The sequence below is a fragment of the Sinocyclocheilus anshuiensis genome, unplaced genomic scaffold (genome assembly GCF_001515605.1).
Source record: "Sinocyclocheilus anshuiensis isolate Anshui unplaced genomic scaffold, SAMN03320099.WGS_v1.1 scaffold564, whole genome shotgun sequence".
Classification (NCBI taxonomy): Eukaryota; Metazoa; Chordata; class Actinopteri; order Cypriniformes; family Cyprinidae; genus Sinocyclocheilus; species Sinocyclocheilus anshuiensis.
In genome coordinates this window covers 248,191-266,071 of record NW_015557086.1, presented here as the reverse complement: position 1 = coordinate 266,071, position 17,881 = coordinate 248,191, and the positions used below count along the sequence as shown (strand labels likewise).

Here is a 17,881-nt window from a genome sequence, read left to right as displayed (position 1 = left end):
GTGCGTTATGTAGCTGTTTGTGTATGTATAAGATCTGCAAAGTTACAAACCTCAAAGTCTCCCACAAAAGGATTTTTTCTATCTAAAACAGAAGGCTGATCCAGACCGGCCGAAAACACCTCGACCCTTTCATACCTACATCACTAGTGGAAATATTTGCATAATACCACCAAAATGTACACGCAAAGAAAGAAGCTTCTGAAAGAAGATTCTGATTCGTTCTGCTCAAGTTGTTCTTGCAAAGTTGTTTTTGATCGATTGGCTTGGTCATCTGCAATTTCAGAATCTGACCCGGGCTTGAACTGATATGGTAAAAGTGACAACATTATTAACTGTCTTTATAATTGCTTTGGAAGCTGAAGCTTGCAATTATGGTAAGGGGCATTACAATTCCAACACATGCTTGAAATGTTCGGCCAATCACAACTCACAGGGTCAGCTGGCCAATCAGAGCTCACTGCGCTTTTCAGAAGGAGGGGCTTCGTAGAAATTGACGCGTTTTAGAAAGACTGGGCATAGAAGAGCTACAATAATGCACAGTATGTGAAAAGTAATGTGTTTTTTGAACACTGAAGCAAACATATTCTATTACACCCAATACACAAAATAATGACCTTTGAAAATAGCATCATACGACCCCTTTAACAGAAGAAAACAAACTTTCTGGAGTGAAGAAATCAGAGTCCTGACTCACCAAGATGCTGTGATATCACCTTAAGAGAGCAATTCGGGGGGGCGCACGTGCACAGATCATGGAGTAGTCGCATTTTTCTGAGCTCCTCTCCACTGACATTACATTTTGAATATTTTTGTAATTAAAGTACCGTCAATCCACTTCACAGTCGATAATAACTTATTGAGAGTTAACTTTAGTCAGTTGTTTTGAGTATTTAGTGAGATTTAAGTGCGCTGAGGGCGACTTTCGTTATTTCGCTGACTCATTCTGTCGGAAAATGGCGTCTAAGAAAACTGCAAAAACTGTTGCAACTAAGGAGGACGCCAATCCAGGTGATTCTATCTCACAGGGAAATGTGAATGCGATACTTGCCGCAATCGGTGCCCAAGGGGATGATTTGAAAAAGCTGATAGAGGACAAGATGACAGCATTAAGTGCTCGCTTGGATACGTTGGATGCTACGCTGGTTAACCTGCAGTCAGAACAGGCCGGCGTTAAACAAAAAATGGTGGAGATAGAAGGTGCCCTGAACGGTACTGATTTACGCCTCGGAGAGGTTGAAAAGATGTGAAGACTTGCGTGCAGAAAACAAATCTCTCTGGGCTAAACTGAATGACTTGGAAGGACGCTCTCGAAGGCTGAATCTCAGATTTGTGGGAATAAGCGAAGGTGAGGAGCGGGGGCGCCCTTCGGTGTTCATTTCTGACTTGATTACCGAACTTTTCGGCCGAGACAACTGCCCCAAACCTGTGAAGATTGACCGAGCTCATCGGGTGCTGTTACCCAAGCCATCTGAAGGCCATAGACCTCGCACCATTATCGCACAGATCCACAATGATCGGGATAAAGACTTAATCCTTCGCCTGAGCCGGGATAAGTTTCCTCTGGAATATAAAGGAAAGCGGATTCATATCTTCCCTGATTATACACCGGAGGTGACAGCGCGGCGACGTGCATTTAGTTCGATTACGAAAGCTCTGCGAGAGGCTGGGTTGAAATGGTCCCTGCGTTTTCCAGCGCCGGGATAAGTTTCCTCTGGAATATAAAGGAAAGCGGATTCATATCTTCCCTGATTATACACCGGAGGTGACAGCGTGGCGACGTGCATTTAGTTCGATTACAAAAGCTCTGCGGGAGGCTGGGTTGAAATGGTCCCTGCGTTTTCCAGCTAAATTGATGGTGCATTACAACGGTCGCGAGCTTTTTTTCGAATCTCCGGTAGAGGCTAAGAAGTTTGTGGATAACTTGTCGAATGACTCAGCGTAGCCTCTACGTACTCAGCTTGGTCCGAGTATGGACCTTGACTAATAGAAGTGGACTATTTTAACATTCTGTTAATTGTCACTGTGGTATGCGATTCAGATTACTGACTATTTGTGCAGTGGAGTACAGAAGTTTTTTTTTTTTTCCTCTACTCCTTGTGTGTTTTTCATTATTTCTACTCTTCTTTTTGGCTAAGGTAAGCTAAGTTAGTCTTGCACTCTTGTTGTCTCCGAGACGATGGGGAATACTTGCTGCTTCGGTTCATGGGGCAGCTGTGGGGAGTTCGTGAGTTCTTCATGTTTTTTGTTGCACCAGATAATGTTAATTCTTGCTGCGGTTGCTACTGATTTTGTATTTATGTTTTTGAAGATGTTGTATGACTGGCACTATTCCTAATAATAATAGTGATGTTGGAGTGAATATTACATTTGTTAGTTGGAATGTAAGAGGAATGGGGCACCCGATTAAGAGGGGGAAAGTGTTTGCACATTTGAAGTCATTGTCGGCTGACATTATTTTTCTTCAGGAAACCCATATTAGACACAATGAACAGATGCGGCTTAGAGCAAATTGGATTTCGCAAGTTTATCAAGCCACTTTTTCCTCTAAAGCTAGAGGTGTGGCTATACTTTTTCGGAAATCAATTCCTTTTCGATTGCACTCTGTGGTGTCTGACCCTGCAGGAAGATATATTATTGTATCCGGATTCATTAATAATTTCCCGATTACATGTGTTAATGTGTATGGGCCAAATATAGATGATCCTGGTTTTTTTAGGAAATAATTCAGGCTCATTCCAGATACTAATTCGACCAATTTGATAATTGCTTAAGACTTTAATTGCTATTTGGATCCTCATCTCGATCGTCACTCCTCACAAGTTCCTCCTTTTATTCAGTGTGTAGGTGTTTTAAATAATTTGATAAAATCCATGAATCTTGTGGATATATGGAGATTACTTAACCCGACTGCTCGTGATTATTCTTTTTTTTCTCATGTTCATAAATCCTATACATGTATTGATTACTTTATTATTGATTCAAAACTCATTCAGGGGATGAGTCAGTCCAAATATCATAATATTATCAACATAAAACATTCTTTTACTGAGTTTCAGGATTTGCCTCAGGATCATGATCTGTATGATCTTTTGGGTCAACCTCCTATGGACAAACATTTGGTGACACGGTTTGTTTCTTTGTTTGTTTCTCATTTTGCAGTGTCTTCAGATCACCTCAGAGTAGCATGGGAAAAGGATTAATATCTCAAATGAGATTTGGGAAGAGGGACTGAAACGAATTCATACCTGCTCTATTAATGCTAGATTACAACTTATACAGTTTAAAGTATTGCATAGGTTACACTATACCAAAACTAAACTCAATAAAATTTACCCTTCAATTTCCCCATTATGTGAAAGATGTAAGTGCTCAGATGGCACACATGCTCATTTTTTTGGTTTTGCCCTGAGATTTATGAGTTTTGGAAGAATATTTTTCAGTGGTATTCAAATGTTTTTGGAGAAGATATCACTCCAGATCTTGAATTAGCTTTGCTTGGATGTTCTGACCCTACATTAGCATTAACACATTCTCAGCAATTGTCTCTTATGTTTGGTATGGTAGTAGCTAAAAGGGTGATTTTGATGGATTGGAAGTCCTCTTTACCGCCCAGTTTTCATAAATGGTTGGCGGAGATGGTTGCCGCCCTTAAGCTCGAAAGGATTCGCTTTTCCAAGACCAATGCTTCTAAAAAATGTTATAAAATCTGGGGCCCCTTCCTTAGGTATCTTTTTAAGAGTTGAATGGATAGCTTCTCTGTTTTATTCCTTCACTCCATCTTTAAAGTTTTGTTTATGTTTGATTACGTATGTCTTTGTTTAAGGTGTATACTTTTAATTGTATCTGGTGCCTGTTTGTGGGGGTAGGTGTGGGGGTCTCTTGTTTTTTGTTTTTTTTTTGTTTTTTGTGTATAGTATATTTTTTGTATACATTTCGTGAGACTTTTATTTGTTTTATGTTTATATAAAAACTGTTATAAATAAAATTATATATAAAAAAAAAGAGCAATTCACACCAGATATATCAAGAAAACTGCTAAAATGAAACCACTTTGGTGCTAAATTCCTCCTGACCATGTGCAGATCTGATGCACAATTACAGGAAACCTTGTGTGGAGGCTATTGCTTCCAGAAGTAAGACAGAATCTCTTACAGCAATTACAAATAAGAAAAACATTCTGAATTTTTACAATAATTTTGTAATAATTTTTGAAGACAAAAATTATTACAATATCTAAACATTTATCTTAAATAAAAATAAATTTACTAAAAAAAAAAAAAAAAAAAAAAAAATCAAGAAAAAATATCTGCCAATGGGGTTTTCCTTTTGAATTAAGTTTATATTTCTAATCCCATTTAAGTATATTTTTCTTGTTTTAAGCATAAACTCACTTCATTTTGATTTTTTTTTTTCAGAAAACAAATTAATATCTTATGTCCTTTGATTCTCAAGTGAATGCATCTAAATTTTCTCTAATAATATTTATATATCTGTGCTGGAAAACAAGACAAAACTATGATAAGATTTTTTTTATTTTTTTTGCAGTGAGCCTGATTTTTATTATTTTGTTGTAAAATGCAATTATATTATCACCCAGCTTTTTATATAAATTAAATATACACTTATAAATATCAACTCTTTGACTGCTTCTATCATTACAAAATGTCAAATATTTTATCATCCTGGTCTAATCTGCTAAATGCGACTGTATGTCATGAAGATATTAAGATATTATAAACATTAACATCATTTGATGATTTTCTGTAAAGTTGCTTTGAAACAATGTGCATTGGAAAAAAAAGTGCTATACAAATAGATTTGTACTTCAATAAATGACACATTTTTGTTTGTTTCTTACCTTAAACTCTGTCTCTATGTTGGCGAGTCGTGCGAGTTCATTGCTGAGCTCTAGTGCCGTCAGTACGGGATCTTCGCTGGACAGCGACAGGTATGTGGCGCTAGCGAGCCCTTTGTACGCGTTCATGCGCGATCTGGAATGACTGAACGAGTCACGTTTCTGTTTCTCCGTGCACTCGCAGCACTTGCAGAAGTAGTCGTGCGGCCGCTCGATCCTGGCGCCCTTTATCAGCAGGATGTGTACGATCTCGTACTCCTGACAGTGCGCGGCCAGAATCACCGGTGTCACGTCGTGCGAAAAACGCGTCCCGTCCTCGTCATAGGCGTAGAAGTCGTCGTCCCTCAGTTCCTGCTCCAGCGGGCTCAAAGTCAGTCTCAAGCCGCCCGCAAATGCCGGATGAGCCAAAATGGCCTCTACGATTCGCACGTAACCTTTGCTGATTGCCAAAAGAAGTGCATCGCCAATGCGCGCCATCCCGTCTTTCTTTAGCAAAAGCTCCGTGACCTCCAGGTGCTCGTTGCCGACTGCTAACTGCAGCGCGTTTTGCCCCATGTAGTCCACGCAGTTGAAGTTAAGCGTTTTGGACTCGTCCAGCATCTTGCGGACGATGGGAATGTTGCCGTACTCCGCTGCATCGAGGAAACGTTCCTCCTCCGCCGTGAGGCTGGTGCCGCGTTCGTTGAACATGTAGGCGGGGCCTCGGATGGCCTGCCGACGGCCCTTCTCTCGCAGGGTGGTGTGCCTGCGATGCATGACCTCTGACCTGAGAGAAAACAAAAAATCAATCATGAAATGGTTTTCGCAACCCACATGTGATGTATTTCAGTGAGAAACTGAATATTCAATTGGGTAAAAGTTGATTTTATCCATTAAAACATTCAAAAGTTTAGATTTTTATGTTTACAAAGAAAAAAAATCATAACTCAATATAACATGCACAATAGGAAGATAAGGAAATATAGCCAGTTTTTCTTAAGTATTTAATGTGTTCTTAACTAAAATCAAAAATATATATATATTTTAATAAAATTATGTTAATTGAAATAAAATAGATGTTAACATAAATAAAACAGAGTATTAAAAATAGTCTATTTCAGTCAATTGCCCAGGTAAAATTTTTAATTTTCATTTAGTTCAAGTTGAAGCACTAAAAATACTAAAACTAAAACTGAAATGAAAAAAAAAACCTCAATAGTAAATAGACATATTTAAATAATAATAATAATGTTTTAAACACAAAATTACTAAAACTTCAAAATATTAATAAATATTATGATAATAAGGATACTAAAATAACATTGATTTTAACAACATCGGGAAAATGTCACAAACTAGCTGTAAAAGGTTGCTGCTAAATAGCTTAAACGAGTGTGTTTAATTCAACTAGTCTAATCTGTTCTGCTCACTGCACAGCATGAGATTCAATCAATAACTGTCTGTCAATAGACTGATGGTCTGAAACGGCTAATCACAGCTCTCCTTTTAGAAGTTGCTAAATTGGCCTTTCACGCCACATGAGACAATCTGACCTCTGATTGGACCAATAATCAATGACATCAGAGATCAGCTCGGGGCTGTAGTGCTTTCAGTGGATCACACACAGACAGACATGTGATGTTCAACAGTGGGAGCAAAACCTAAGAAACTGCCACAATTTCAACACACACATTTCAGTTTTAGAGATTTCTAGATAAGAGTCTGGATGATAGCAGTCTTATTTTCCATCGTTAACACACAAGAGGGTGAATATATTACACTTTAAAAATGACATGATGATTGCTGCATGCAAATGCTATAGGTATTTGTTTGCAAAATCATATCAATTTTAGCCCTCTTGATCACAGTTTTGTCTAAAATTGCACACGTATGCCTCAAGAGAAAATCCATTTATTCAGTACAGACAATTTTTACACACACAAACTGCTTATACGGCATAGAAACAAAAATATACACACACAAACACATGAAACATACATGTGCAGTGAACAGATCAATATGTCATCTGGTTCATGCTGTGCTGCTCTGAACATTTGATTTCCAAATGCTGGCAAACTCTCTGTGAGCGAGATATTTCATACTGCAGCAAATCACAACCTGCTATAAAACAAAAACACTCTTAGCTTTTACACACACACACACAACTCCAGAGAGAGAATCCAACATTTTCTGGATAGACACACCAATGCTGCATATGTTTTTTTAATTAGTGATGTTTGTTAAGTCAAGCATAACCATTGCTGTTGCTCATAATTGTAATTCTGAAATGATCAAACCTCTAACACTAAGTATGAAAGTCCAGTGTGCATCATGTGTGTTGAGGAGAGTGTGCTAGTGCTTCACTAAGTGATCAGACGCACCATTTTCACCTGCTGGAGCAGAAAACAGGTGAGGAAATCCTCCCCTACAGATATATCTTCAGACCAGAGGATCACAGAGACACAAGGATGCAGGACTGCTGAACACCAGACAGGAAGAAAACACCTAGTAACCACCCAACCACCCTAGCAACATCCTGGCAACCACCCTGAATAACCTAGAAACCACTTACAGTAGGAATTCCCCAGCAATGCCCTAGCAACCACCCCGAACACCCTAGCAATCACTTAGGAATTCCCTAAAAAGTCCTGGCATCCACTCTGGACACTCTACCTGAGAATGCCCTAGCAACCACCTAAGAATGCCCTAGCAACCAACTAAGAACGTCCCAGCAACGCCCTAGTAACCACCCTGAACACCCTAGCAATCACTTAGGAATGCCCTAGCAATGTCCTGGCATCCATTTTGGACACCCTAGTAACACCCTGGCAACCACCTAATAATGCCCTAGCAACCGCCTAAGAGTGTCCCATCAATGCCCTAGTAACCCCCCGAACACCCTAGCAATCACTTAGGAATGCCCTAGTAATGTCCTGGCATCCACTTTGGACACCCTATCAACTATCTGATAATGCCCTAGCAACACCCTGGCAACCACCTAAGAATGCCCTAGCAACCAACTAAGAGTGTCCCAGCAACGCCCTAGTAACCACCCTGAACACCCTAGCAATCACTTAGGAATGCCCTAGCAATGTCCTGGCATCCACTTTGGACACCCTAACAAATATTTGAGAATGCCCTAGCAACACTCTAACAACCTCCTACCTAACCCTTTGACACATACGATCACATCGGTGTGATTAGAACATTCAGTGCATCACGTAATCAACTGTGTAGGTAACTATAAAGTTTACCCTATTCTTCTCCCAGTTCACGGGAAACTTACTTAAATGTCTTTTGGGAGGAGAGGATGAATTTGCGTGTTGTAAATCCCACAGCTCAGATTCACCGCGAACTAACATGGCTGCACCCATCGCCCATTATAGATCAACTAACATGGTCATTATAAAGGTGTTTAAACTACCAAAAACATTTACTTGCACATATCTGAGAATTGGAATATCATATATCTAATAATATAATTGACGCTGATGATATAATTGTTTGTGAATATTTCGAATAAAAAAGGAAAAATTAAATAAAAGCTATACATCACTCATACAGAGTTATAATGGCTGCAGTGTGTCACGTGACAAGCATGACACGTCGCCATGGAAATAATAAGGTGATACATTCTAAAATAATGGTAGCCTAAAAAAAACTCACTCTGGGGAGTCAGCTAGAATATTTTAAATTTACGTGTGAAAGGGTTAAGCATGTGCTAGCAACACACTAACAGCCACCTAAGAGTGTCCCAGTAATGTCCTAATAACCACCCTGAACACATTAGCAACCACCTGAGAATCCCCTAATAACATCCTGGCAACTAACTAGCAATACTCTACCAACAGCTTAGCAACCACCCACAATTTCTTCAGAAAAAGTAAAATTGTAGAGTAGTTGTGCAGTAATGTTTAGTCAGTCAGGTGGGCCAGCGGTCGCCTGACACTCTGCTCATCAGAGAAGAATAAAAGGGTGACGCGATAAAGAGACAGCGGAAAGAAGATTACACAGCGCTCTTGACACATCAAACGCAGAAAAGAGTGGCTGAAAATGGAACCCATTCAAATAGCGCAACTTCCCTGAGGGACATGAAGGAGCGTCGTACTCGAGAGAGAGAGAGAGAGAGAGAGAGAGAGAGAGTGAGAGAGAGAGCCGTGCTAAGCACAGTGTGTGTTGTGTGTGTGTGAGGTCATTAAGGTCCTCGAGATACATCTGTCTCTGACTCTCTCACACGGTTACAGGTGCACAAACTGCATGTGTTTGCATAAAGTCTTTGTCTGATTAAATGTGACCGATATCTGTGGCAGCAGCTCTAGCACTATACTTATTGCAAAAATAACTAGAATCTTACATTTTCTGAGGAAAATGTGAACATTGTTTAACTTTGTCCATGCAATACATGATTCATTTTATAAACCGACGTCAAAAAAAAAAACAAAAAAAATCACCTTGTGTCACTTTGTTACTGGGGTGTTCTGGGTGGTTACTAGGTGGTGATTTACTGATTCCAGAGCCCAACTCCAAGTCTATATGATATTCTGGTCTCTAGATAGGTGTTTTTGAACAGATAAAGCTTTTTTTTTTTTTGGTGCGATGCATTATGCCTGTCACATTTCGCCTACTGTGGCGGAGACGAAGGAGCGTGGAGATGAAGGGCATTAACATCCAAAAGTCTTTATTTCACCAAACAAGGAACATACAGGCAGGAACTCACACGTAGGACGAGGGTTGACGTACAATTCCGGACAAGGAAAACTCAGAAACACAGGGTTATTATAATCAGAATGAAACAAGGAAATCAATGGGACACAGCTGGAATCAAATCAAACTAAATGGGCACAGTAACAGGAAAATAACCAAATATGGGCATAAAGACACAAGAGGGAAAACTAGGAGTACATAGGGAGGAATACAACAACAAAACGGGAACACAAGTCTGACATTACTCCCCCCTCCCAGAAGGCGCGTCCTCGTGCCTCACAACATCCAACGGGGAGGGGGGGTGGGCGCCTAACGGGGGGTGAGCGTTATCCATTCCGGGACCCCTGGCAGATCTGGCAGTTCAGGGCGCAATGGTGGAGCAGACAGCGTGGGGTGCCATGGCGGAGCAGGCAGTCCAGGAGGCCATGGCGGAGTAGGGAACTCGGGGGGCCATGGCGGATCAGACAGTTCAGGAGGCCATGGCGGAGCAGTCTCTGAGGCCGTGGCCCCAGCCCCCGCCCCGGCCTCTATGGCTGGAGCCCTATAACCTCCCCCAAAAAAATACTTGGGGAAAATAACGGGCTCCGAGGCCCTCCGTGGGCTAGACATAGGGACCGCAACCCTCTCTGGGCCTAATTCAGGAACAGGAGCCCTTCTTGGGCTAAACTCAGGAACAGTAGCCCGTGGGCTGAACTCAGGAACTGTAGCCCTCCGTGGGCTAGACTCTGGAACTGGAGCCCTCTCTGGGCTGGATGCGGGGACTGGAGCCCTATATTGATGCTGGTCTGGGGCTAGAGCCATCTCTCGACTCTGGTCAGGGGATAGAGCTGATACTGGAGTGAACTCAGGGGTTAGAGCCGACACTGGAGCGAGCTCTGGGGCTGGAGCCGACACTTGAGCGAGGATGAGGACCGAGAGCCATCCTTTTCACCTCATCCTCCTCTTTTGGTTACGGGTGAATAGGGCGGCCGGCGGGCTTGACAACGGCGCGGCAAAGCATGCAGCGGTTTCCATGCCGTGGGGGGAAAACAGGAAAACAAAAGAAAACACTTTAAAAAAACGGAAAACAAAACGGGGAGAAGGAGCGTCGCTTACTACTGTCTTAGGTCCGGAATTCTGTCATGTTTTGCCTACTGTGGCAGAGATGAGGAGACGAAGGAGCGTGGAGACGAAGGGCATTAACATCCAAAAGTCTTTATTTCATCAAACAAGGAACATACAGGCAGGAACTCACACGTAGGACGAGGGTTGACGTACAATTCCGGACAAGGGACACTCAGAAACACAGGGTTATTATAATCAGAACAAAACAAGGAAATCAATGGGACACAGCTGGAATCAAACTAAATGGGCACAGGAACAGGAAAATAACCAAATATGGGCATAAAGACACAAGAGGGAAAACTATGAGTACATAGGGAGGAATACAACAACAAAACGGGAACACAAGTCTGACAATGCCAGGGTTTCCCAAACGGGGTTTGTGAGTTGATGAAAATCTGATAGATAATTGTATCAAATGTAAAATTCAAAAAATAAATGGGGGTGCACAATAATCATGATATAGCTTAGTGTGATTACCAAATCAAAAGCTGAGATTTAAATAAATAACTGTATAACATGAAAATAAAAGCTTGAGGATTTGAAACGTTCGCTTTTGATCATTTGGAAGTGAAGAATTTAAGACAAATATTAGAATTGTAATTTGTAATGTAAAATAAACGTATTATTACAACAGTAATATATTTCTGTGATTTGTTCTTTTTGTTAAACTATTGTTTTATTTTAAGCTAAAATCTTGATGATGATGAAGATAAAGAAGATTATTATGTGCTGCTTCATTTTTTTGTGGAAACGGTGATACAGTTTTTTTTCAGGATTCTTTGATGAATAGAAAAACAAAAGAACAATGTATTTGAAATAGAAATCCTTTGCTACATAAATATTTCACTGCAACTTTTTTTGATTAATTTAATGCATCCTTGCTCAATAGAAGTATTCTGTGATCTTGCTAATATTACAGTTTTTCTGAATTGCTAAAACACATTTCTTGAAACCATCACTCATTTTCTCGAAACCTTAAATACAAATACAAATACTCAAACTAAATTCACGAAACCTCTGACTTTCTAAGGTTGAATCCAGCCTCATCAATGTAAATACATTCATGCGGCTGGGCAGCTCCATCCATGTCCAAGATTCTCTGTAACAAAAAATACATATTGTGGATGGCTTTACTCAAAGCACACACTTACACTACTACATATACAGAACCGACCCACCCCACCACACAGGTACCTGTGTAGCTTTCTCAATGTATCTATGTGGTGCTAATCCAGTGGTAAATATTCATCTGTTACTGGACTGCACCCATTCTTTATTGTAAATGTAAAGGACTGAAACACTTACCTGTACATATTCATGTCGAAGTTCTTTGACCCTGACACCTGAACTGGCTCATATTTTGTACAGTTGGTTTGATCACATCATTAGAAACAAGTGTGAACAATTTTGAATCGTTGTGTGTAAACGATGACAACTGTGCTTTAGTTGTGTTTAAATTTTGCCGCTTGTGTTTAGCATTTTGCAGCACAAATGCATCACAGTGTGACAAGTGTTCAAGTGAATGATAATGTGTTTAGAGTTTTGCAAAAAGAGTGCATGAGATTTGCAAATAGAGCCTAACTGCCTGAACGTGTTTAAGGTTTAGCAGAAAGAGTGCTTTATTCGACAAACCGGTTTAAGCTAGTGAGAATTTGGTTCAGAGATTGGGGTTTAGTGTTTTAGCAATTCAGAAAAACTTTATTATTATTATTCAAGTTGATGGGGTTCGTAAAACACCAGTGAAAATGTAATGTGTGCTGAGACAGTATCACAAATAAATAAAAAAAAGTTTGAGCCCACTTCAAAGTCCAGCTAGAACGTCAAAATAAAACTTAAATAAAAAATGTTATAAAACTAAAATGTATCTATTTACTTGAATGTCATGTGGACCATGAACATGTGAATGTGTCATTAAATGATTGAAATATTGACTTAAAACCTCAGGATGTACATCAAGAAAATATTTTTTATATTCAAGTTTGGGATCCCCTGCATTATGCACTGGTGAAATTAATTAGCATATTATTGCTATATTACATATTATTTAATTTATGCAATTTATACTTATATCCAGAATGTTAATTTGTAGCAGAATAAAAACTGATTCAGTCTGCCATTGTTCTCACAAACAGATCCAAACTCACTGACCTGTTGGCTGCTTAAACAAACAGATCAATGTTTTGAAAGCATCTTCAAGAAGTAAAACCAAATGACTTACAGTGAACATCAAACTGGCCCAGGAGGAAATATTTAACATCCAGAACAATGACACCCAGCCGTTTTAATGACTACATGATGTGTTTGAGTTTGATCTGGCAGCTTAAGATGAACATGAGAGAAGTTTAAACAAGGAATGAATTATGAGTCCATCCATATGGAGAATATGTGGGACTGATGGACACACACTCTCACAGAGAAGGAATAATATGCAATCTTTGTCTATCCTTTCATCCTACTGTACTGTAGATCACCTCTCATCTCTCTCTTGTACCAGCATCGGCATAGAAATTTATTTCTTTTGCTCCTCATCAGCAGAAAGAATGAAAGGAGCAGCTGGAATAACAATGAGAGAGGAAGACTTCAAGCCAGAGAAGTGAGACAGATGAAACAGAGCGGAAAGACAGATAAAGGAAGTGATGACCCTCTTTACAAATGCTTTGAAATGATGGAGCTTCTGTTGATATTTTAAACCGGGAGAAAAATGAGGAACAGGAAGCTGTGACCAGGAATTGACTAAGTTCATTCCAGACAAGATGAAAACACCTATCAAGCACCCAAACCACCCTAGCAACTAAGTGGCAAAAGCACATAACAAAATTACTGAAAATTAAACTAAATTTAAAACGAAAACTGAAAATATAGACATTTTAAAATATATAATTTTAATAATATAAAATATAAACTACAATAATATATAAACAAAACTAAAATACACTGGAAGTGACCAGCTCCTATTTACTATACATCACAAACAGTGTTAGGAAGGTTACTTTGGAAATGTAGGTAACAGATTACAAGTTACCCTATTGTAACTATTACAATTAGTTTATTAAAGTAATGTAACTGATTACATTTGATTACTTTTTGATTACTTTTCTAAATGTCTATTGTTTTCTAAAGGTTAGTCATTTTCAAACATTTAAACCAGGCAGGGTTAACCTTACAGTAGTGCTCAACACCAAAGGAGAGAAAAAAAAAAAAAAAAAAAGTAAAAATAAATAAAAGCATTAACATACAGAGGTAAATTCAAACATCCCTCAATACAGTAATTGAAAGCCAAGCAATTTTAAATGCATGCAGGGGTAAGAAATTCCACAGTCTAGGCAAAAAATAAAGCATATACATAACCCAATTAGGAAATAAAAAAGTTATCGAATAAGCATGTGTCCTATTCTCTGTACTAAACTCCTGAAACATTGGTGTTTCATATGTTAGAGCAGTCACTGCAATTTATGAAAGAAATTAATTAAATCTGTATGTGGGTGTGTGTGAAAAAAAATTCATATGTAACCCCCTTTGTAATCGTTAGCATTTTCATAAGTAACTGTAATTTAATTACACTTTTTTTTTTTCTCAGTAACTGTAACTGATTACAATTACATGTATTTTGTAATTAAATTATTAATTCCGTTACATGTAACTACTGTAGTTACTCTCCAACACTGATCACAAACACACAAAAGCACAGTTTATATAATAAGCTGGATTCTTAGGCAGCATCCTAATTAATATGGCACCCTTCATAGTACACTTCTCATGTGAAGCACACAAGAGACATGACACAAAACTGAGTCTAATTAAATTTGACCTGCTAATCTAACCTTACAATACTCTAAGCATAAAAATACATCACAGACATACATAAATATCTGATTATAGTCCATTTTGTAATAGACTGTACTATTCTTTAGCAATACCCTTCTGTCATTTTCCTGCATCATGGCTTTTATTTAGTTTGGAGTTGGGCGTGGCTTATTCAAACCAATCTGAAAAGTGCATGGGGCGGAGCAATTATTATAAATGAGTAAGCACTTACAATCCTACAGTAAACTGCATAATTCTCTCCTGGCTAAGTTTCACTCAAAATAGTGTGAATTCTCCAGGTGTAAACCACATTTTAAGATGTTTTTTTTAATGGATTTCAACAATATTTTGTAACACTCTCTGTATCTGAAAACACAAAAGTGAGGAAAATACTATCTTATACTGTGATTTTTTTTTTTTCTCAAGATTCTCAGTTAGCTTTCATTTTTATCCTTATGTTGTTTACTTCTGATGTAATAATAATAATAATAATGTATATTATTTATATTTTTTATTATATAAAATAATAAATACTACCATTTATAATATTATTATTACTACTTTGTTTTTATTTATTTATTTCTATATTTTTCATATTTTGTTGAGGGGGTAAATATTCTTTCTGGCATATCAGTGGTTTTTTTTTTCTTTTCTGGGACTGTCAAGCTCTAAAAAGGACAACAAAAATAGTTCTGTCTCAGTCTCACACAAAGCTATAGTATGACTTCAGAAGACTTTGAATATAGCAAATAAAGTCGCATGAACTACTGTTATGGTACTTTTTGGAATCAGTGTATGAAGAAAAAATCAGAATAAACATTCTTCAATTTCTTCTTTTGTGTTGCAAGGAAGATAGCCGACAGCTTCAGAAGGACATAAAGGTGAGCAAATGATGACAGAATCTTCATTTTTATGTGAACCCTGAAAATGCTTTTGGAAAATACTGTAGCTCCAGTCGTGCTGAAGTCAAGTCTCATCTGGAGATTGACGTGGAGATTAATGAAGATCTGATTCTGCCTGCAGTATCATTACCACTGGAGCGGATCAGATGATGACACGGACAGCTTGTCTGGAATATTTTGGCAGGTTATTATTGTTTTCACCTCAGGCTGCAGACAGTGTCTTGAGACCAGAACCGACACTACAAACACTTTTCTCATGACTCTGTTTCTTTCAACTTTGCGCACACACTTCCAGGCAATTATCAGCTAAATATCAATATAATAAATAAGTAACAGCAAGCTATCAGACATCGATATTTAAAGTCTTATTGTAGTGATTCAGGCCTGTTTTTCGTACCAACTCAACGGTTCTGGAGGAGAAGCGATAAGCGCGTGCGCATCACTGGAAAGCGTCGATCAGCAAACTATTCTAACTTCTGTCATAATACCTTCAAAATCAGATCTCTAATCTTAACAAAATTATCAGATAATAGCTACTACTATCAAATAATAAAACTTAAATTAAAAATAAAACGCGTGCCACACCCGCTTATTGCTCCAACACGACCCAGATAGCACACGTACGTCTGGAAAGCATCTGCTGCCTACAAACGTCTGACAGACGTCTTTCAGATGTCAGTTTTACATACATTCTAAATCATAAACATCTTAAAGACATCTAATAGACATCTATTTGACATCTAAAAGGAAACGTTCTATAGACGTATTGCAGATGAGCAAACTCTCTAAAAAATACGTCTTGCAGATGTAAATGCAGACGTCAAATAGACGTCTCCGAGATGTATGTGTGCTATCAGGGGAGGCACTACAAAAACCTAGGTGCTCAGTTTTTAATTAGCTAATGAATGACCAAAAACCTCAAGACGCACCTTAAAATTCTATTTTTAAAAACTTTAATAACATTGAATAGATGCATTATAAATTAATAAAATATACAAGAACGATAACTGAAAGAAAACAAAATATTATGAACAACAATTTATTATTATTATAGCCTATGATAACTTATTGAATTAAAAACTAAATGCTTACTAGAAAGAAAAGAGCAAATTACACAATAAATAAAAAATACAACTTTTGAACTGCATTTGTTTTATACATTTTTGTAGCCTATAGCCTATGCAAGTCTAAAGTGAAAATATGCTGTTCTTTCAAATAAAGACCTCATTCGATCCTTAAAAATGACTTTCGATAGTTGATTCAGTCATACATAGCCTACTAAATTATAGTTATGACTTAAATAAAACGGTAACTGATTAATAGGTTTTGTTACCAAATGAACACGGTTGTAGGTTACCTGACCAATTTTTTTATGACCTCATTATAAGATCTATCCATTTCTTGATTCCTGTACTGTGGAATAAGATGTTGTAAAGTCCAGAGGACTGAAGGTCGGACTCACGTGTCAAGTGGAGCGCAGCTGTGCGGGGTCTCGATCAACTCCTCCGGGCTGCGCGTCTCATGATCGGGTCTGTGTGGCGAGGGCCGCCGCTGTCCGCGGTTCTGGAGACCGTCGCGCACCGGAGACGCGGCGCAGCATCGCCCGAGACGCGCCGGCGAGCGCCCGATCAAATCCAGCGGATCGCGGGGAAACGCGTCTCTGGATCGCGTGTCGGTGCGTGGAAGTGGCGCAGATGCCCGCCGCTTTAGGGGTCTCGGCGGCTGAGGGAGACGAGTCTGACCGGCGGGAGCGGGAGAGGGGGAGGAAGAGGAGACACGGAGCCCCTCGCCTTCGTCAGACATCGGGAGAACCCGTGCTCCACATCTGGTAAGGGAACGGGCTTCTTGAAACTGAGACGCGCAACTTCAGCAACAAGTGGGAGCAGAGTTTTAACCTCAAAACACACCCAGTAACACACACACACACACAAACGCCTCAAATGAGAGAGGTGTGGCTTGAAACACTACATAGATGTGCCTGATGAACATCTACTCATCTATATGGCTTTCTTTCTTCTGTGATACACAAATGGAGATGCAACGAAGAATGTGCGAGCTGTTCTTTTCTATACAATTAAACCGAAAAAAAACATTTTCCTTGAAAGACTTACTTTACAGTCACCAGTCACTTTTATAGCATGCAAAAGAGATGTATTCACAATCTGAACATCTCCAAAAGTGTTTTGTCTTAGCTTAATCGAAATGAACTGGTTTTATTACGTTAAAAGAATGTTCAAATTCACTCAAAAATTTGCTGAAAACTCACCTTCAAGCCATCCAGGATGTAGATGAGTTTGTTTGTTCATGGGAACAGATTTGGAGAAATGTAGCATTACGTCATTTGCTCACCAATGGATCCTCTGCAGTGAATGGGTGCCGTCAGAATGAGAGTCCAAACAGCTGATAAAAACATCACAATTTGTAATTCACACCACTCCAGTCCATCAATTAACATCTTGTGAAGTGAAAAGATGCGTGTTTGTGAGAAACAAATCCATCATTAAGATGTTTTTACTTCAAACCGTTGCTTCTG

General features: G+C 38.9%; 1 protein-coding gene across 1 annotated transcript in view; it reads right to left on the bottom strand.

Annotated features, from left to right (window-relative positions):
• The window catches only part of LOC107677014 (short transient receptor potential channel 7-like), a 79,795-nt gene extending 62,927 nt beyond the window's left edge, over positions 1–16,868 (bottom strand). The window contains exons 1-2 of the mRNA XM_016471794.1: positions 16,811–16,868; positions 4,859–5,621 (exon numbers count right to left, since the gene is read on the bottom strand). Of these exons, the coding sequence (XP_016327280.1) occupies positions 4,859–5,611 (753 nt within the window). The 5' untranslated portion in view covers positions 5,612–5,621; positions 16,811–16,868. The remainder of the gene's footprint in view (positions 1–4,858; positions 5,622–16,810) is intronic.
• Positions 16,869–17,881: the final 1,013 nt, after the last annotated feature.